The sequence below is a fragment of the Typopeltis vanoorti genome, chromosome 9, assembly GCF_054136105.1.
Source record: "Typopeltis vanoorti isolate ZY-2024b chromosome 9, IOZ_Tvanoo_1.0, whole genome shotgun sequence".
NCBI classification, from domain to species: domain Eukaryota; kingdom Metazoa; phylum Arthropoda; class Arachnida; order Uropygi; family Thelyphonidae; genus Typopeltis; species Typopeltis vanoorti.
The window spans coordinates 41,987,049-42,010,557 of NC_143557.1; the positions used below are offsets into that span (position 1 = coordinate 41,987,049).

General features: G+C 35.0%; 1 protein-coding gene across 1 annotated transcript in view; it reads left to right on the forward strand.

The window, feature by feature from the left end:
- Ttc30 (tetratricopeptide repeat domain 30) overlaps positions 1 to 15,688 on the forward strand; it is a 232,626-nt gene extending 216,938 nt beyond the window's left edge. The window contains exons 15-16 of the mRNA XM_090397606.1: positions 7,282 to 7,490; positions 14,434 to 15,688. Of these exons, the coding sequence (XP_090253732.1) occupies positions 7,282 to 7,490; positions 14,434 to 14,561 (337 nt within the window). The 3' untranslated portion in view covers positions 14,562 to 15,688. The remainder of the gene's footprint in view (positions 1 to 7,281; positions 7,491 to 14,433) is intronic.
- Positions 15,689 to 23,509: the final 7,821 nt, after the last annotated feature.

Below are 23,509 nucleotides of genomic sequence, written 5' to 3' on the forward strand. Positions count from 1 at the left end.
GTTGAATAGTAGTGGCTGAAGAACAGACCCCTGTGGCATGCCACTAGTCACAGGCCTTCTACTGGATTCTACTGTCTATCAACCATCCTTTTATCCACTTCACCATATATCCATCTCCATGTGCTGCAATTTATTGATTAGAATTCTATGCAGTATTCTGTCAAAATTTTTGCAAAATCCAGCAGTATCACCTTACCAATACAGGCACCAGGCTCATGTAATTTTACTTTGCTGAACTGAAGCCTTTTGGCTCTTTATTTGATTAATTACTTTTACACACTGACCAAGAGTTCACAAACGGAAAATACATTTCTCTGACATTTCAAGTTCCTTAGTACTGAACAAGAGTTTTTGTTCTCATACGGTTTCTGCCTGGTCTCTGAAAAGAGTCAACCAGTTTGAAACAGCTGTCAAGCCAGTGACACCTTATCAAAATAGACTAATAAAAGACGAACATACAGGCACTTGGCAGCGGTCATGTTCTTTTAAGTTGTCCATGAGACAACTTGGTGATGCTGAAGAATGAATTCCCACTAGTTCTCTGGTCAACTTACGAAACTTTCATGGTTTCTACATTCGGCTTTGAAATAATGGTGGATCTGATATCCACTTAGCTTTTGATTTTATGTTTGCAAATGCAAACATAAAATCAAAATGGGCCTTTTTATTACATTTTTATTGAATTTTTAATAAAAAAGGTTCTTATGAGTAATTACAACTGTTAGAAGTCATTTGAAAGAAAACTAAATACAAAATATCCTTTCTTTTAGGCTTACACTGTGATCAGAATACATTTTGGAAAATTATGGAGACGACTACGGTGTTTGAGTAAAACTTTAGTTTAATATAAACCAAAATCAACACTTGACATTTTGACCTTCATATCAAGGTCATCTTCTGGAACATATACACTATATACAGAGAAACAAGCTGCACTACAATCTACATGGTTTGCTAAAGTCACTGACCAACTGTTACAACAATTATTGGCCTGACCTCTGGTGAAAAAAAAAAAAAACTTGACTACATCAATGTTAGAGTCCTATTATTATTATTATCTATTGGTTACAAAATTACATTGGACTGGTGAGCAACATGTTTATATATATATATTAAAAACATGATTATACATATAAATTTCAACCAATTGGTATGGAGTAGTTTCCAATACTAGCTGAATGTTGCTTAAAGTCCTAAAGTATGCTAGATATTAAGTATTAAGTAGGCTGAATATGTACCATCTGGATTCTTGGAATTTTCATGCTGCCATTATTGTTGATATTAGGGTGGTTAATCAGAATTTCACAGGCTTCTTTAAATTTTCTTTCAAACCAGGTTTTTGTATGGTGTAGAGAGCAGGTACTTTTCCAATCAATTTGGTGTAAGGTGTTGAGAGCGTGATCTGAGAGACCTGCTTCACCAAAATTGTTATATTTAATGTGTCTTTTGTGGTTTTTTTTCCTTATAGGGATTGTATGTCCAGTTTCACCAATATAAGGTAAATTACAGGTGGAGTAGATGCAATAAACTCCAGGATATGCCAGTGGGAGGAGAGGATCCTTAGAGAAGTTGAATTTGATTTTTAATTTTGAAGGTGGTTTAAAGGTGGCATTGAGATTATAATGGTGTAGGATTCTGTTGCTTTTTTCTGATAACCCTTTAATGTATGGGATGGCTATGGTTTTACTGTAATCTAAATTCTTTTTTAATGAAGTTTTATGAAGAACTTTATTAATAGTATTTTTGTTATAGCCATTATAAATGTGTTGCTAATAATTTTAAATTCTTGTTTAAGAGCTTGCTGATTAGAGCAAATTGTTGTAGCTCTGTTTATAAGGGTGTTAATGACTCCATATTTTTGTGATGGGTGGTGGTATGATTTAGCATATATGTGTCGGTTTGCAGTAGACCATGAAGCATAGACTGCCTGAAGGAAGACGTATGACCAGTGTATCCAGGAACGGGAGTGAGTTCTGATTTTCAATTTCGATAGTAAATTGTTTGCGTTAATGTTGTTTGTTCAGGTGGATAAGGAATGTGTCTAATATTTGTCTCCCATGTGGCCAGATAATGAAAATATCGTCAACGTATCTAAGCCACACTGTAGGTTTTGGAGTGAAGGAATCAAAGCACGTTGCTCAAAAGCTTCCATATAAAAGTTAGCAATTGGAGGGGATAGTGGTGAGCCCATGGCCGTACCTTCTTTTTGTAGGTAAAATTTATTTTGCCACACGAAGTAACCAGAACATAGTACAGCAGAAATTTGTTCTGTAGGAGAAGAATTGTGTCATTGATTGGGACATTTGTGAAAAGGGCAGTCTATTCCTTCAATTATCGGCCGAAGTGGCACGTTTTGTTTGTGTACTTTAGGAACACCATATATTCTGAGAGAACGGGCATAATGGGGTATAAGCTTTTTAACTGTGTCTGATGGCCAAGAAGTGATGGACTTAAGTAATTTCTGTTTTTTTTCTTTATTCTGTTAGTTGGGTTATAGTTTACAAGCTGATAGGTGCTGTTATCGGAGTCTAGTTGATTCATCTGACGGATGGATGTTGACTTGTCACGGATGACAGTGGCATTACCTTTATCCGATTTTGTTATGATTATCTCTTGATCAGTTTTAAATGACTTGATTGCTGCTAGTTGTTTGTAAGATTGCTATGCAAGGTTTTCTTATTATTCAGAACATTGCTGGTTTCTAATCAGATTTTATCGGCTATATTAATAGGAAGAGACCTAATGCCTCTTTCTATGTGGTATATAAAATCCAATTTATTAACAGTTTTAGGTGCTATTACGAAGTTAAATCCTTTATCAAGTAGTGCAAGTTGGCCGTTATTTAAGGTGTGGCTAGATAAGTTGATCATATGACTCTTGCTTGTTGGTGGTTGGTCACTCCTTGTCTCACTTGTTTGTTGTTCACTGTTGGATCTCCGGTAAGGAGATCTCCTGATTCGTATGATTGAGTCATTTCGCCATTGTTTCAAAATGTGAAATTTGGCCTTAAGTTTTTCTAGGATATATTTCGCCGAATTGTCAATGATTTTTTTTTTTTTCACCAGAGGTCAGGCCAATAATTGTTGTAACGGTTGGTCAGTAACTTTAGCAAACCATGTAGATTGTAGTGCAGCTTGTTTCTCTGTATATAGTGTATATGTTCCAGAAGATGACCTTGATATCAAGGTCGAAACGTCGAGTGTTGATTTTGGTTTATGTTAAACTAAGGTTTTACTCAAACACTGTAGTTGTCTCCATAATTTTCCAAAATGTAAATATAAAATAACTTGTGCAGTCAAGTTATTTTATATTTACATTTTGGAAAATTATGGAGCTTGTTGTTTGTAAGTTAGCCACTAGGCTAACCATGTCTGCATGGTTAGCCTAGTGGCTTTGCACTTTGCAGCCATATGACTGGGGAAGGAGTGTCCTAAGTTCGATTCCCATCGACGACGTGAAGAGCTGAAGGATCTTCCTCATCCATAGCCAAGTTAGCCAGTCTTGGGCGTGGACAGCAGGGTTTTTCTGCCATTTTATCTGGCATTTTTCATCCTGCAAGCAGGCAAACCGGCCCCGTGAACACACAGGGATACAGCCAGGAATACTTCGAGGCATAGGGGTGACCATTCTATCCTCGTATTTCGGTTACGAAATCTAAGCATGCTTGGAAGATTGTGGACCTTAAAGGCCTATTAAAGCCATTGAGACAGATAGATAGTCATATAAGTAAATTTAAGATTTTATATAAATTATAAAACTGTCTTGTAATGCAACCATAGCAGATTCACAGGGACCACAATTGTTATAGCAGACAGTTTGCTATTATGACTCTTTATAGCAAATTGTCCACTGTGGAGTATTGGTGGTCTTTTCGAAGTCAAATGAATAAATTTGTTAGCGGTATTTGCTATAATGAGAGTATCAAGTACGCTAAGTTTGAGTGTATTTCATGTATTTTTGTCTTCTTAATATGGAATTCACTGAGAAGATATACCTCTTGCAGTTAGTATATACAACAGTAGTATCTAATAAGATCGGTTGCTACATGCTCTTTATGTGCCTTCAATATCGTTATAATGTTAAAAAAATAAGTCTTATTGATAAACTGACTATAAATATTTAATTCATACGTATGTTCGTACAATATTGCCTACCAGTTTCGCTAGTAACTGACTAGCTTTCTAAAGGCTTGCACAGTACAAAAAAAAGGTAAATGCAAAAAAGGTTTAAGAATACAAAAAACATTAGTACCTGTTAGGTAGCTAAAGTAACACGTTCGCATGACCTGTCTGTATGAATTGTGACTTTCTACTCTAAGTATCATGAACATGCGTTACATGCAAACGTGTAATATGATTATTCGCATACTGTAGTTCTGTTGAACTGAGAGAATTAATTAGATTTTCCCAAGTATCGTTCAGTATGGCCCCCCCTTGATTTCTGTTTAGGTTGCTGCCTGTACGTAGCACTACTGCTGCCTCTTTGAATAATCGATGTCTGTAATCATTATCTACGTAGGGCATAGAGCTGTTATCCCAGTCTATAGTGTGGTTCGAAGCTGAAAAGTGATGTGCTAAACCGGAGGTGATCATTCTGTTGTGATTTACATCGCCAACATGTTCTTTCTGTCTTATTTCCAGCCTTCTCGAAGTTTGTTCAATGTAGGAAAGACCGCACGTGCATGGAATATTATACACGCCTTGATATTTATAAAATAGAACACTGTCCTTAGGAGATCTTAGAACCTGTCTGATGCTAGTAGTTGGTTTAAATACAACCCTGATGCTATGGGCTTTTAACAATCTCACAATTTTGGTGGAAATTGAACCCATAAAGGGGATGACTGCTGTTGAAATTTGCTGGGAGACTGTTCTTTCTTGTTGTTATCTTTGTATAGAAATTTGTTGATGTTTTGAGGATTCAAATTTCTCCATGAAAAGGTCTGCACATGGTGGTGGTGGTGACAGAGGGCTGCCCATGGCTAGGCCTTCTAATTGTTGGTATATCTTGTTGTTAACTTTGAAGAAATTTGATTGTAGTCAGTGCTTGAACATCTTTGTAATATCAGCAGGAAAGAGATCTTTGATAATGTTCATGATTTCTACTGCTACATTCGTGAATAAGGATGCTACGTCTATACTGACCATTATTTCTGTTTGTGTTATCTTCATGTTTTTGAGTTTGTCAACAAATTGTTGAGAATTTTTTATGTAGGATTCTGTTTGTCTGATTTTTCCTTTAAGTAAGTTAGCTAAGTGCTTAGCCAATAGGTAAGTGTGGGAGGACCTGCCATCCACAATCGGACGAAGTGGCACTTCTTCCTTGTGCACTTTAGGCACCTCATACAGTCTAGGAGTAATGGGATATGAAGATTTAAGCTTTCTTTTTAGTTCTTCAGGCCAAGTATTCATATTGTGGATCAGGAAGTTTGTCTCATTATGGTTCTTCATGGTAGGATCTTTGTTGAGAATTTTGTAAGTGGAAGTCTGATAGTAAGTCATTTATCTTCTTGAAATAATCTTTTGAGTTTAGGATGACAGTGGCATTCCCCTTGTCAACAAGATATACCAACAATTAGAAAGCCTAGCCATGGGCAGCCCTCTGTCACCACCATATGCAGACCTGAAATTTGAAAATGAAATCTTCACCAACATTACTCCTAAACCTTCAATATGGTGAAGATATGTGGATGATATCTTCATCATATGGCAGGACAACATGGAAAACCTACATATGTTTGTCAATAGAATCAACTCACTCCACAATAAAATAAAATTTACTCTAGAAGTAGAAAACAATGAAGAATCACACTTCTTGGACATACTAGTTAAAAGACAAGGTAACAATTTCAAACTGTCCATTTACAAAAAACCTACAGACACTGGACGATATCTACATTACTCTTCAAAATATCATAGGTCACATAAACAGAGCATCATCCACATGGTGAGAAATCGAGTAAGAAACTTTATCTCCGACGATGAAGAAGTTCAGACAGAACTGTCCCAAATCACTATAACGCTATCGCAAAATGGTTATCCTCGAAACATCATCAACAAATTTCTATACAAAGATAACAACAAAAAAGAACAGTCTCCCAGCAAATTTCAACAGCAGTCATTCCCTTTATGGGTTCAATTTCCACCAAAATTGCAAGATTGGTAAAAGCCCATAACATCAGGGTTGTATTTAAACCAACTACTAGCATCAGACAGGTTCTAAGATCTCCTAAGGACAGTGTTCTATTTTATAAATACCCAGGTGTGTATAATATTCCATGCACTTGCGGTCTTTCCTACATTGGACAAACTTCGAGAAGCCTGGAAATAAGACAGAAAGAACATGTTGGCGATGTAAATCACAACAGAACGATCACCTCCGGTTAGCACATCACTTTTCAACTTCGAACCACACTATAGACTGGGATAACAGCTCTATGCCCTACGTAGATAATGATTACAGACATCGATTATTCAAAGAGGCAGCAGTAGTGCTATGTACAGGCAGCAACCTAAACAGAAATCAAGGGGCCATACTGAACGATACTTGGGAAAATCTAATTAATTCTCTCAGTTCAACAGAACTACAGTACACGAATAATCATATTACACGTTTGCATGTAACGCATGTTCATGATACTTTGAGTAGAAAGTCACAATTCATACAGACATGTCATGCGAACGTGTTACTTTAGCTACCTAACAGGTACTAACGTTTTTTTGTACTGTGCAAGCCTTGAGAAAGTCAGTTACTAGCGAAACTGGTAGGCAATATTGTATGGACATACGTACGAATTAAATATCTATGGTCAGTTTCCATAAGTCTTATATTTTTTAACATTTTAAGACCAAAAATATGTATAATCATTATAATGTGTTAATTTTCTTTTTATTATTATTATTATTACATAACTCCTCCAGGGAGTCCAAAGACTCGTCGAGGGAGGGCACCTGCTCTGCAATTCTCCATCTCTAATCGCAACTACATTCATCATCTACACCAACATCATCTACCACCGACCACCACTACTAGTATTTTCACAGACAGTGACAAACATCTATGCCCAACACTGGATTCGAACTTGCAGCCTTTTGGCTGGAAAACGGATCCACTAACCATTTGGCCAATCAGGCCAGCATTAAAATGCTGGTCTGGTTGGCCAAGTGGCTCCAGTAAAATTTTATTAATAATAAAATTTTATTGGAGCATCCTCAAAAGAATTCTGATACTCCATGGTATTATCTTTATACTACTACTAATAATAATTTATTTTTATTCTAGGACCTTGTATTGTGCTAAGGGAAATTATGATTTTGGAATTTCTCGAGTGATTAAAAGTTTGGAACCATACAATAAGAAACTAGGCACAGATACGTGGTTTTATGCCAAACGTTGTTTTCTGTCATTATTGGAAAATTTAGCAAAGCAAGTCATCATGGTACGAGATTCAGTGTTATATGATTGTCTTCAGTTTCTTACACACTGTGAAGGTAAGAAAGCATTACCAAAACTTCACCTAGATATGCAATTCTTTTACAATGAAATCTCTTTTTATTGTTGCATTTTATTGTTTGCTAACATGCATTAATGTTTTTTACAAAATTCTGTTTTTTTTATTTTCCATTTTATTTTTGTTATTGGATTAAGTGCATTTGTTAGGAAATAAATGACACCTGAAAATATGAATAATATATATTATTATTATCAACCATCCATCAGGAGACATGTCCAATTGGAAATAGCATGAACTTCATGGACCTACATTGATATTTATGTAAGGGGGACCGGAAAGTAATAAATTTCTTGAACTACATTTTTAATATAAATTTTATTAAAGAACAAATTAACATTATTCAATTCTATAATCGCCATCATTAATTATAACCTTATTCTGACGATCTACTAAGTTTAGAAGTCCTTTTTTGAAAAAAGTTTTTTCTTTGAAGGCAAAAAATGATATCAAACTCCTTTGGACATCATCTTGCGAATGGAAGGTTTTATTTCTTATGCTGTGTTCTAAGGACCTGAATAAGTGATAGTCACTAGGGGCAATATCTTGTGAATATGGAGGATGTGGTAGAAGTTCCCATCCTAACTGCCTAATTTTTTCTTGAGTCATTCTTGCAGAATGTGGTTTTGCATTATCTTGTTGCAGAATTACCCCTTTTCGATTGACAAGTGCAGGACTTTGATTAACAATGCTTGATGTAGTCGCTCTAATTGTTCGCAGTAGATGGCTACTGTGATAGTTTTACCTTGTTCCATGAGTTCGTAATGAATAATTCCATGAATATCCCACCAAACGCACAACAGAACTTTTTTGTGGATGAAGTCCATCTTTAGGTGTTGGAATTGGAGTTTGATTTGGAGAAAGCAACTGTTTTTGCATTTATTATTATTCTTATACAGCACCCATTTTTCATCACCAGTTATGACTCGTTCCAAAAAGGGGTCATTTTGTTGTCTGGTCAACAATGAATTGCAAATCGCCCATCTCTGTGCTTTATTGTTTTCTGACAGTTCATGCAGTATCCATACATCCTGTTTAAGAACCTTGCCACTCTTATGTAAGTGCTTTTGGACAGTTGACCATGATGAATTAAGTTTCTCTGCTAATTCTTGTATGGTTTATTTTGGATCTGATTCAACGAGAGTCTTAAGAGCATCGTCATCTTGAGTAAGAGGTCTTCCAAATCGAGGATAATTTATGTGTTATTTAAGAAAAAACAATCGGCTAAAAATGACCTATTAAAAATAATTGATTACTTTCTGGTCCCCCTTATAATTGGATGTACTGGTAGCCACTACAAAATGTATTTCAAGATTGTTTTATGTTTACAAGTGGTAGTCCAGTTTCCCACTTCTCCTAGGATGGAGGGAACGAGCAAAAGATGACTCATATAACAACTAATCATCACTCTAACTCACTCGATATGCAAGTCATGAAATTATGGTATGTGACATTTGCCATGTAATTTTAAACAGACGTTGCATGCAATTTTTTAAAAATTTTATTATTGAGCTGTTTTGTAGATTTTATTATTGAAAATTATTAATAAAATTAATCCTTGTAAAGTTCATTAATAATCCTTATTTTTATTACTAATTGATAATCTCCATTAATGTTCATAACTCATCACTAGAGATCCATTCTAGCTCACACAACATTATCATACTTATCTTTAATTTCTGATAATGCTGTTCTGGCAACAGATTTCACTTAGTATTTGCTATGAGAAATTCTGCACCTCACTCCTTTACTTGCTTACTCAACTGTTACTCAGCTTTTAAGGATAAATGAACCATATTATGTCCTCTTCTATTATATATTGGAAAATCTCATCTATATCTAGGTTTGCTACATTTTTAAACATGAAGAGGAGGAGAACGAGTTTCATAATATAGATCTTGATTGTATAAAATAGTATGCAAATATAAAATGCTATAAATATATAATTTTTTATTTATCTATTTACTCATAACATGTTGACTCACCAAAAAAGTCTATAGTAACACACACACACACATATATATATATATATGCACACACTGAGTTAGCTTTGCATTAGGAACATCCTCTCCCCTATTTACATGTTTGGCATGATAACAAAGTACCACATGATGTCAATGTCACATGCAGCTATTATGAATGGGCACAGGTATCTTCTATATGTAATCAGTAAATGTTTGCCAGTAATTGGGAAATGTGGTGACATAAGCTAATTTGACCACGGGCAGATAATTTGGGCCTGGAGAGGGGGTGCCAGTATTTCGGAAACAGGACTGGGTATCTATGAACAGACATCCAACAAAGGGCTCACATTGGTCAGCTATGCGTGGTTGATCCTAGAGGGTGAGCATAGGGTGTCGTGACTGGTATCTCAGCAACAATGTGCAACAGTCACACAGCTCACTTACCAGTACAACAGCAGGGCAGTTCGATTCATGTCTGCATGCACCATGCTCTGTACCTTGCGTCGCCTGGGGTTCAACAGCTGGAGACCAATAAGGGTAACCATGATGATGGCCAGGCATCACAAACAATGCCTCTCATGGGCCAAGGAACATAGGCAATTGACCCTCGGTAGAAGGAAGAAGGTCGTCTGGAGTGACTAGTCCCATTTCCTGCTGCACCATGCTGATTGCTGGGTTTACGTTTGGCATAAATAGCATGAAGCCCTATCCCCTTGTTGCACAGTCAGGATTAAACAGGCTAGCGGAGGTGATGTTATGATCTTGGGAGCTTTTTTTTCCTGGCATGCCCTAGGTCCGTTGGTTATCATCTCACAAACATTGAATGGCCAATGCTACAGGGACCCACGAGCCAACCATTTCCATTCATATCTGCAGGAGGTCTGCCCCGACCACAGTGCCATCTTTCAACAGAATAATGCACCTTGTCATCAGGCTCATACAACTACTGAGTGGTTGGAGGAACACAACAATGAATTTTCCACATTGTCTTGGCTCCCAAACTCCCCTGAATGTAACCCAATTAAATATGTGTGGGATATGCTAGAACTAGGTGTGAGAACTGCTGATCCTCCTGCACAGAATGAACATAAACCGACTGAGTTGCTGCAGCAGATTGTGTTATGCATGGATGATGTTCGACACCTTGTGGAATCTGTTCCTAGGCATCTACAAGCTGTGATTGCATAGTGAGGTGGACTAACGTGTTATTAGGTGGGTGTTCCTAATGCAAAGCTAATTCAATGTATATATATATATATATGTGTGTGTGTGTGTTACTAGAGATAACATATACATATAAAATAATAATAAAATCTATACTGCATATTTTTTAACATAAAAATCTAAATAGATTTACTTCATAATCTTGTATTAAGAATAAACGAAACTGTTTAGTCTGTATACATTATCTTTCCTAGCTACTCATAATACAGGGACACCACTGATTTTCTGGCAGAAGATAGTCCAGTACCTTATAATCTGAACAAAATTACGAGAACACTATTAAAATTCTAGCAGCTGCTCAAGCAATAGTTCACTGAATCCCCACAGATGATGTTAGACTTGGCACACACTTGTGTCAGAGTAATTGTGTGGACTTGTTGGAAGTATGCTAATGGAACATGCTATGTTATTCCATAAAGAACTTAAATCAGAACATAAGTGTGACTACAGCGAAGATGCCATTGAAGGTTTCAGAAGCATCTTGGAATTTTCGATTCATAAAGTGCATAGTAAAATGGTCCACAAACAATAACGCAGCCATGAAATATGTGGACGAATTGCTGACCTTTTAGTTGATAAGCACCTCAGTCCCAAATAACATATACTGCTGATGAAACTGCATTATAATGGCATTGCACACTACTCAGGGCATTAACAGCAGAGGGTGAAGCAGGGGCCTCACAGAATTTAGATAATCTAAGGATAGAGTTACAATAACTGAGGTACTCAAATGCAATAGGCATGCAACATCTCCTCCTCAGGTATTGCAATTTCTCTTGCATGTGTGTGTGGGGGGGGGGGAGAGAAATTGATATAAAGTACACACACACACTCCTTGCTGCTTTATCCATTCTCACTAGTATTTTAAGAAGGAAATGACAAGACATGATATGCTAATTAAAATAATTTCATTTTTGTCAAATCATTATCATCAAGAAATGCTGTCCAGGATAGATTGATATATATATATATATATATATATTAAAGATACCAAGCAATTTTAAACCTGGTTTTACTCCATTTTTCCCAAGTAAGCAAACAGACAAAAATGTCAAGTTTGCGCCTGCAAGTGATGCAAGACTAGCTGATCCTACAGGTAGTGCAAGACCAAGGCAACTCGTGGTAGAGGTGGAACAAGCTCCGATCACTAATCTTAATATTTACCCTTAATGCCAAAACACATCTCCAAGAAGGGGATGTATGATGTTTTGTATTAAAGGCAAGGGGCCACTACCCAGACCAGTTTCGACCTTTTTTGAGGTCTCATCAGTGGGAGCTAGGCTAGGAATACCAAGATTTAGTAATACAGAGCTTGTAAGTATTTTACCAAAACAAGTTACCATAAGGTGTTTTAACCTTATTAAATAAAAATCGCAGGAGGAGATATAGATGTAGAAAGTATTTTTACCTTGGGTATAATTATGTTAAAGATAGGTTTAAAATTGCTTGGTATCTTTAACATAATTATACCCAAGGTAAAAATACTTTCTACATCTATATCTCCTCCTGAGATTTTTATTTAATAAGGTTAAAACACCTTATGGTAACTTGTTTTGGTAAAATACTTACAAGCTCTGTATTACTAAATCTTGGTATTCCTAGCCTAGCTCCCACTGATGAGACCTCAAAAAAGGTCGAAACCGGTCTGGGTAGTGGCCCCTTGCCTTTAATACAAAACATCATACATCCCCTTCTTGGAGATGTGTTTTGGCATTAAGGGTAAATATTAAGATTAGTGATCGGAGCTTGTTCCACCTCTACCACGAGTTGCCTTGGTCTTGCACTACCTGTAGGATCAGCTAGTCTTGCATCACTTGCAGGCGCAAACTTGACATTTTTGTCTGTTTGCTTACTTGGGAAAAATGGAGTAAAACCAGGTTTAAAATTGCTTGGTATCTTTAACATAATTATACCCAAGGTAAAAATACTTTCTATATATATATATATATATGCATGTAGGCACCACAATTAGCAAATGAGACTGGAGCAGAGTAACAAAGGTAGTCCCAAAGTCCAACATTGTGCCACCTATGGGGCCTCATTTAGTGATCTTGGCCATTGGGCAAATGATCTGAGGATGAACATTTTTCCAGATTTGATGCAGCTTTATTTATCCAAAATTTAAAGTCTGATAGTTTTTTAAAGCAGAGGCAGATTCCAGGAATAGTCTCTCATATTTGTATTTACTGTGGTGAGAATTAAAATGGCCTTTTTCTGGCATATTCTGTGCCTGGTATCCAAGGCATGGTCAATGAGACCTAACAGCTGGTGGCACCAGTTGTAGTTTTTGTGTTTGGAAATTCTGTTGCTATCTGTCCTGCCTGTTTGGTCATAGTAGGGCAGATTACAGCTGCAAGACACTTGGACAGACACTAGGTAAAGAATGCCAGTTTTATTGTTTTTTTTTCCTTTCTTTTTTGTGTCTTCTGAAGGTGGTCACCAAATTGAAAAGTTGGCAAAAATCCCAAAATTATAATCTGTCTTCTTAGGACAGATTATAGCTATCACTGGAGGACAGATTTCAGTTTCAGGATGTTTAATTTTTTAGGATTCAAGATTTTTTTCCAACTTTTCTGTCTGGAGACCACCTTCAGACCATCCAAAAAATTGGCATTCCTTATCTATTTCCCTACATTTCCTAGATCTGCCAAGTGTCTGCAGATGTCATCAATCCTACCATTTCTAAACTGTAGGACATCCAGCATCAGAATCTGAGCACAAAATCTATATCCTGTGCTACCACCATAATTACCCAGGATTCACAGATCATGTGGTAGATATCCACTGCAAGATATGGTAATAAAAATGGCCACCTGACTTCACCTTATCAAATACAAATATCAGAGACTGTTCCCAGAATCTACATCTGCTCTAAAAACTATCCAAATCTCAACAAATTGGATGTATAAAGCTGCTTGAAATCAGGGAAACGCTCATCCCCAGATGATCAATCCAATGACCAGGAGCACTTAGTCAAGTCTACTAGGTGGCATAGTTTAGGACTTTAGAACCTACTTTTGTTTCTCTGCTTCAGTCTCAAAAACACCAGTATGAATAATCAACATATGAGCTTGAACACCAGATTTATTTGTTCTTATGTTTCCTGTTACACTCTGTTATTTACACTGACCTCTTCACTTGCAATATCATATGTATCATGAATCATGTTGCTATTGTTGTTGTATAAGATTAAATTTTCTGTCTTGTTTTAATTGATGTTCTACCCATGTGATCTGGAAAAGTATGTTTAACAACAGTTATGTAATGTGCAAGAATTAGTGTCGATTATACTGTTCCATATTTTTCAAAAATAAAATATGCAAAATTTCATTGTAAGAATGAATAGTTGATTATTAGATGAATATTAATTATTCATCTAATGTTCTTGATTTCTATTAATTATGTTTCCTGAGTGTTATCCTTTTTTTCCTCAATTTTTCTTTTATATATTTTGGTTTATTCATGCTTTTAATTGAAATAGCAAATGTATTGCTAACATTTTCAAATATGTCAACTGTAATTAATTTAATGATTAATCACTATAACAAACACTTAGAGATCACAAGAGTAGAGAGAGTTTGCTATAGTGAATATTGTGTAGCATATCATTGTATCTATGAAGCAGTTGGAGATTTTTTTGGTAGTTGTTACAGTGAGAGTTGACTGTACTGAGTACTATTAATGTTATTTTTTTTGCAGTTCCTGATATTTATTAAAATTGTTTCATTTTTCTAGCTTATGGACGTAATGTAAAAGCTGTGGTTGAGCAACCATTAGAAGAAACACCTTTACACCCAGGAAAAAATACTGTAACATATGAAGCAAGGCTTTTGAAAGCTTTATTACTAGAAATTATGTCATGAACAATTTCTAAAAAGAAACTGCTATTGCCACTATGCAATATGCAATAATGTTATGCTGGATAGTTATTCATGTTGAAAATTTACTCATGTACGGAACACCTAAACTCGTGAATGTACGGTATCTGTGATACACTTTAATATTTTGGATGCACATACAAAGGCAGGGAGCAGATAGAATAGAGTATTGGTTTGGTTGGGACAATTGAAGCTACTAGAGTTATGAGATCAGCTGCATGTATTCTTTAGCCATTTTTCCTCTTTTGTAGGAAAAACCTGAGTTTCCACTAGGGAAATCCTGCCACTTCTGTGTGGGTGTGTGTGGGGAGGGATTGATAAATGCAATGTACATATTAATATTCATGTTTCATGATTCATATGGATTTAATCATCTCAAATGCTGTAGTGATTGAAAAAAGCAAAGTGATTAATTGCTTATATTACATCTGTAGAGCACATTATTGTAATCTCTGAAATATATGGTATTATCCTGGATTACATGTGAAACATTGAACCATGACACAGTGAATATTAATTTTTACTATGTGCAATAGCCAGTTATCAGACTATAAATCACTATTTCAACTTTGCCATGTATCAGGGTACATCTTAGATATCAACATATAGTCCTCTATAAAAGTTTAACCAACCTTATTTTAGTTATCAAAAAGTTTTGTTAGTGAATTATCAAAATGAGTAGGTTACAATCCTCAAATGTACCTGTAATTATTATCTTTGTGTGTGTGTTTGTGTGCACGCACCATTGATATTCCAGCCTTGTATGTATATGTGTATATGTTTTGTTTTTCATTTCATTCATATTAAGAGATATTTAATTCTTATTTTGGTCATATCATTATGGTCCATGTAAATTGTATTATAATTTGATTGTTTATTTAATGTTCTTAGCTTAAATTAGTACTAAGATAGACACTCATGGGGCCTTCTTTCTAAAGCATCACTACTTACAGTAAATAAGCAAGCAAGCAATACTGCTTACTATAGATATATATTTTATTATATGCAGTATTTCTGGTTCATATTTGTATATTATAAAACAGATTGTATATTCTACCACTGCTGTTTTTGTCAACTGGTTAAATAACAAATAAAGTAAAATTTCATTAATTCACTTTTGCAAATTTTTATTCCTTGTTCAGTCTCAAAGTATAAAATGCATTTAACTTAACCTTTTTTAAATTCAAAGTATGTATATGTGTTTCCTCTATCACTCCCTTAAGAACATTCAGAACTAAAAATACTTTATTCGTGCTAAGGGAATAATGGTTAATTACTGGTATATATTTCTTTTAAACAGTACATTAACTATTTTGTAGTCTGGTAAAAATATTCTGTTTTGGCTAGTTAAATACTTCCCACACCTCCCACCCACTTTCTGTAACCCCTTTTTTTTTTCAGAACTGAAATATAATAATAGCATTAATATATTTCAGTATCACTATTTGTAAATAGTGATATTTAGTATCACTATTAGTAATAAATACTATTAGTATTAGTATCAACTCCAAAGAAGTGATACTAATACTAGGGAGGTCGAACACTTGTGGACCACAATAACTACGTACCTTGTCTTGAATATATTCAGTATTGCAGCACTCACTAACCACTCTGGTGATACATTCCACTCATTCACAACCCACCAACCAAAAAAAATCTTCTTATTAATCTGTATAGTTTCCAGGGATGATCTCTCATTCTCATATCATCGATTATCCTATGCAATAATTCTTCTGTATCTATTTGGTAGACTCCTTTCACTAACTTATATGTCTCAGTCATATCACCTCCTCTCCTAACTACCGAGCTCTGAAGACCGCACTCTCTCAATCTGTCTTCATATTCCAGAGTCATAAGATAGTCTTAGTTATTTTTCTCCACACTCTTTCCAATGTTTCCTCATTTCCAGTACAGCTAGGCGATCAGATCTTTGCACAGATGTCTAAATGAGGCGTAATTTTACACTGGCTTATACAGTCAACTATTGCTTCCTTATCCATACATGTCATTGTTTACATTAAAGCTGTAAGGGTATCCAGAAAACTGCTCTATAGTGCAGCAGTTTTCCGTATAACTCTTACAACTTTAGTGATGTGTCCCCTGAACTTCAGTTCTCTATTCACGAATACTCCAGATTCCTTGTCTCCTCACCTCCTGAAGCAAAGTTCATCCAATATGATAAACACCTTATTCCATCTTCTCTGGCCAATCTGCATAACTTTACACTTAGCAATGTTGAAATGACATCCTCATTCTTCAGCCAAGAGCACCGACTTGTTTAAATCCTCACATCAGACCTTCCTGACGTTGATATCACTAATCTAGCATCATCAACAAACTACCAGAGATCTCTTCTCACACCATGATATATAAATTAAGCAAGTGGTCCCAGAAGAGAAGATTGTGAAACTCCACTTATCACCTACCAGGATACTGCATCCCATACACTTGCTCCTATCAGTTGACCATCCCTGTAAACTGCTAAATGACTATCCATCCCCAACCTGCTCAATTTCAACAGTAGTTTATCATGGAGTACTCAGTCAAATGCTTTAGCAAATTCCAGATAAATCACTGTATAAGCATTTCCTTTCCCCAGCACACTAGTCAGCCTGTTGTAAATGTAACTAAGTTACTAAAGCAAGACCTCCTATTGACAAATCCCTGCTGTTCTCTTGAAAGATTTCCTTCTCATCAATCCAGGTTTGTATTCTTTCACCAACCTCTCTGACACCTTCATCGCTACACCTGATATAAATACTGGCCTATAGTTTAACACTACTGACTTGGATTCCCCCTTATGCAGTTGGATTGTTTTTACTTTTTTCCATTCTTCTGCAACTGTTCTTGTTTCCATACTTGAACAACCACATCAAGGGCACTGCCAGCTGTTTTACACATTCCTATAATATATACATGGTAATATTGTGTCCAGTCCCACATCTTTATTGGCATCAAGGTTACTTTATATTCTATACACTTCCCATTCTTGAACTGTATCTTTGGTTCTCCTTCCTATTGCTATTCAACACTATTCTTAATATCCTACATGAAATATTCTAATTAGTTGAATTTTTCCACTATATCTTCAGCAGATGAGATTGATATTCCATCTCCAGCAGCTAAAGTCAGTTTTCCATATTCACCCATTCTTCTTCTAGCGACATAACTGGAATTTTCTAGGGTTTAGCTTTACTAAACCCCAGAAAAACCCCAAAAAATATAAAAGGAGACTGCTTCATCCAGTTTACTTTTATATGCCAATTTCTCTTTACTCACTACCCTCAAAACCTTCCTAGTACCTGTACCTTATACTCCCCATGCTACTGAAGGATGCCCTGTTCTTTTTATCTTCCCCACAACATCCTGCATCATTCCATGATTCAGCCATTTCTTTCTTTCATACTTTTTTTATCCTCCTGACCTTAGGAATGCAATCTGACATTTCCATAAGTAACTGATTTCAGATCAAGTCAGAGGCAGTGTTGATTTCTCTCCCTGTCAACTGATCAGGCCACTGCATATAACTCATCTGTTTCCTTAAATTAATATAGTATCCTGTGCTGTACTTCTACTTGTTCTGTGAAGCTTGTATCTGCCTAGCTACTCCCCATATCAACCACACAATCACTTTCCCTAGTTGGTGGCATCGTGGTGACATCTTCTGTGATCACTTATATGAGATGATGTTATTAAATCCAACACTCTGGTCCCATGATAATAGGACAACATTGCTATTTTAATACTGCCGGAAGTAAAATATAGTGGAAAAAATGTGTATATAGTTTTAGTAAATGTTCTTCACTAGGCTATTCTTATCATTTCAGCTGTATGTTGAAATGGAGAGAACAGCTACATGATGAGTGGTCAGTGCACATCATATACCAATGAGTATACTGTTTGTTATACCAAAAATAATGCTCATTATTGATCACTGCAAGAGTGTCTCTATGGAGAAGGTTAATTTTTCCAACTCCATGAGTGGAATCCTACATCATATGTGAAGCCATGACTGGATGGGGAGATTGATCACCTCATTTATTTGAATGCATAGCATGATAACAAGTAGAGAAACAGAATTAGACCAGTTATTCGCAGTTATTGGAGCATATAAACTTGCATCTTGTATCAACGTTGGCTAAAGATGGCATATCTGTGTCCCATCGATAATTACGTTGAATCCCACTATTGCATGGATGTTGGTAAATATATATCTTTAGGCAGTAAAAGAATGAAAAAAAAAATTAGGAGAGTGAACAGATGAGATTAATGACAAAATCATATTACAAATGAAGAAACTTGTTATTGGCATTCAAGAATGTGAGCAGAGCTAATATACAGTGATATTGTCACTTAAACAGAATGGGAGTAGAAGGTTAGCAAAACAGGTGTTTTATGGCAAAATGTAAGGAAAAAGATCCAGTGGAAGACCAAGATCTAGGTGGATTAATTCAGTTAGAAGAGTCTTAGAAGAACATAAGGTTAGCTACGACAGTATTGAACTGCTGACAAATAATGGAATAATTTGGAGAAATTGTTGAGAAGAGAATAGTAATAATATAAACTTAATCATGACTGTCATAATAGCCTACACTCCTTGAAGGTACATATCAGGAAATTGATGAGTAAATGAATTTCTTCACTCATTATGAGACCTGCTTTATTAGAGGCCTGAAAAAGTGGCTTAAAATTCCATGTTTTTGATCTCTAGAGCAGGATTTCTGGATTATCTAATCCTTATAAATTAAAGATACCAAGAAATTATATACTTGGTTTAATCCATTATCCAAGTGTAAGCAACAAAGTTTGCGCCTGAAGTATCTTTCAGGACTGGGGCAATTCGTGGCAAAGATGATATGACTTCACATCATTTACCTTAGAGACCCATTATGCAAAGCAGATCTCCTTGCAGACATGTTTGCCTTTGCCACGAGTTTTTAGAAACCAAACATAGAACTTTTTAAAGCCACCTCTTCTCTCACCTACAATTACAAACATTCGTTACCGGAGCAGAATTTGGACTCACAGCCTGTTGGTTGGAGATCAGATACAATAACTACCCAGCCAACCAGACCAGCAATTTAAAAGGCAGCTGTTTTACTTCAGTTTGTTTTGAAGGGAGAAAGGATGGGGGGGGGAGCTTAACAAGTTTAATATGACTTCCATGTGAAGTATGGTCCACTTTAACTTGTATCTCAGCTTTTGGCATGAGTGTTATTCCAACAGCTTTTCTGTAGTAAAATGCAGGTACAGTACCAATGATTTTGTTGTTCATATATCATAGTGAAGTCATTTTTAAAATGAAATAAAATAAATAAATTATTCACAGGACTATGAAATCTGTTTTTTTTATATATAACTGCCCACTGAAGAAATTAACATCTCCAGAGTTCTCAAGTATCCTACAGACTAGTTGAAGACTGCCAGTTTCTTTAAATTGTATCAGTGTTTGATACATTTATCATTAGGTGGATTTTCCTGACAGAATCATTTTGCATACCACAAAAAAAAAAAAAAAAAAAAAAAAAAAACGTGAGATTTCTGTTGAACTGCCACTATATTGACATTTACTGAACAAAACAGAATGATCACAGATGTGCACAAAATTCAACACTCTCTCTTAGGTTGGATAACTTTAAAAAATTGGGTTTAAATTATTGTACTAAATTTCTGGTATGATCAGCATTACACTAATTCACAGAAATATAATTAAAATAAAGAGTTCGGCATTAATTTTTTTCTTCTTGATGCCAGGAAGCTTCAGTGCACTGAGCATGTCCTGATTTTTGTTTACTCACATGTATGGATGATTAAAATTTCTAGGCTACCCAAATTAGAAATTTAAATGAGTTAATCAAAATATAAATTAAACAAAATAAATTAAAATTTATAATACATATCTTAAAATTATGTATTTATTTCATGTTTGATGTGAATCTCACCTACTAAAAGTTGCAAATCTGTAGTACACTGGCAATATGATGAGCTAAGGATTAGATAGTTGTTGAAAGTTTTTCACTTGGTTATATTATAAATTAAAGATACCAAGAAATTATATACTTGGTTTAATCCATTATCCAAATTTGGGAAGCTTGCATCTTGAGAATTTAAGCCCAACAGCCAAAACAATCCAATATAGCCTGCTGGGGGGGGGGCACCTTTAGGACTCTAGGAACAATGCTGTTTTCTCTCGTCTGCCTCATTTGCTCTTTGTAGTGCCTGCGTGCACGTTTCATAGTTTTATGTTCCCATGAAGATGACGATGTGACATTGCCGAAATATAGGAAGTATTTATTAAAGTTTCTTTTAATTAATATTGCAGTATACATTATAAATTCCTGAAATAATTTAATAGTCATTAACTCTCATGTCAAAAAGATTACTCTTCTCATCCTTTTCCAGGAGTGTGCTTGGGAATTTGTGGAGACTTGTTCTTGCTGGATCATGAAACATTTTCTGTAAGATTAAGGATAGAGGGTTGGGAAGAAAGAAAGGCTTATCATACAAAATAATTAACATATAAAAGATAAAAAAAGTACACCACTACCTGACTCATAGTAACACTGATGTATCTTAAGTCCTAAACCTTTTATGTGTAAGAGTACTATAAATAAATAAATTCGCTTTTCACTTTGTCACACTTTAGGACTAAATAAATAGCAATTAGTTTACATTGAAAAAGGATTGTAGTGAGCAAATTTCATGATTTGTAAACAAATAGAGACCACATTTTTTTCCTGTAAAATTCTCTAAATGTTGCTTTTGTGGCATTCTGATAAAGAATATGTAAAAATTATTTTTTATCTTTCCTTATTCAAGAAAATATGTATGTTAAAATAAAAGTAACTGTAAATATACTTTGATTTAAAAAAACATTAAAAATTTAACAAAATTTAAATATAAAATGTATCTTTTTTTTTGTTTTGGAATCCTGCTCAAAAAATGAAATATAATGAACACATAAACACAGGTGTGTGTGTGTGTGTTTATGTGTTATACTGTATTAACTTCACATTTTCCTCTATCAGCTTATTCAGTGGTGCAAAAGTTTACTTTGAAATCTGTAAACTTTCAAGTTCATTAGTTTTGTTTCTCTTTGTAAGAAACTCGCTAGCATCAGTTTTTTTTGTCAGTTCATAAATAAACAATTCACAATTAAAACAAAAGAATTAAAATATTTTTATATTTTATAATAAAGATAAAGAAAGTACACCAACGTTAGCAGATACTTAATGGTTAGTTTATCTGCTCTCCTGCCAAAAGGCTTGGAGACCGAGTTGTAGAGTTGGTGCCCTTCCTCGATGAGGCTTTGGACTCCCTGGATGTGACAAATAATAATAATAATAATAATAATATAAAAAAAAGTTATATTGAATCACTAAAACTGACTTTTAAAACTCGCATTTTAGAACACTTGAAAATTGTTCAAGTGTTCTAAAATCCCAAAACACACACCTATTCATGCTCTATTGGGGCATTTTCTTTTTCTCTGAGTGTCGTGTGACAAGTGACTGTACTGTCCACCACATATATGAGAACCATGGCAGGTACAGTGCCAAGACGAGTCAATTCATGTTGAAGGGGAGAAAGGAATAAAGTGATGTACAAATTCGTCACCAACATGAGAAATCACTTACTTTATACATGAAAATTTCCAACTCTTGTACAAGTAAAATAGTTACCACTTTAAGGACTAGAATTTTCATAAAAGAAAAGCTAATTTTCCAATGTATAATAATAAGCACTCATCATTGATCACCCTATTATCATAATGGATTTGCCTTCTTCTGACATGTGCAGAAGTGTCAAGGGGGTCTCACATCTGTGGTTGGACAATAATGTGTTTTATTCTCTTCTTATTAATCATTTCTGCTAACAAACATCTGTCTTTTCTCCATCTATCCATAGACTACTTCAGCAGGTTGTTTTCAAGAAGCTGTAAAATTTCCTCCTTTATCTTAACCACTTTTATGGAGCTTTCTGCATGCTTTGCAAATTCTTACTATAGATGTCTTTTTAGTTGACTATAACACACATTTATTTGCACTCTTTGATCGTATTCTCTTGACTGAAAGTGTCATGCACATGTGACCACAAAGTATTTCATTGTACCTCTTTTTCAACTTGGTACTACTTTCACAGTATATCTTGTTATATCTATGAGACTAGACAAAAAAACTGAAGATTTGTTCTTTATTTCAGACTAACTGAAACAAAAACGAATTGCTAATTAATACATAAATACACAAAAAATCACTGCTTACTCTGAATAATTCAGATTTCATTACCGTATCATTCTAATGGGATGCCCAGTACCACATTCTTTGTAAAATGAAAATTACTGTACTAAATTTAACTACACCAATTCCATATTCAAAATAAAAAAGTAGTAGTACTATTTAGAGTAAAATAATGTAATTATTAAATTTTAGTTATTTTTCACTAGCTAAATTACAAAATATGTGTTTATGATTATTTCAATAGTCAATGTAAAATTGAAAAATGATATATACATGAATGTAATGAATCTAATTGCTGATCTTTAAATATGATTTGAATCATATATTAGGTCATGACATTCATATAAGCAGATTTTTAAGGACTCAAAGAAAATATCCATATTCTCTGGTATTGGTGGCATTGATCTTGAATTTAATTATATTATTCATTTCTGGTAAGTTTTTTATTTTTATTTTTATTTTTATTATTAACAGTACTAATGGAGAATTAGGATTCTCTACTTCTACCCCCAAGCTATAAATGGTTCACCACAATTTATTAGAAATTAGATGGAAGGATCTTGGTTTAAAACCTGTTGCATTCATTTTGACCACCCACGAGGTGGTCGAAAAGATTCAGAGACAAGTGACCAAGATGGTGACAGATCTGTGGAATACTCCCTACAAGGATAGGTTGGAGGTTTGTGGGTATAA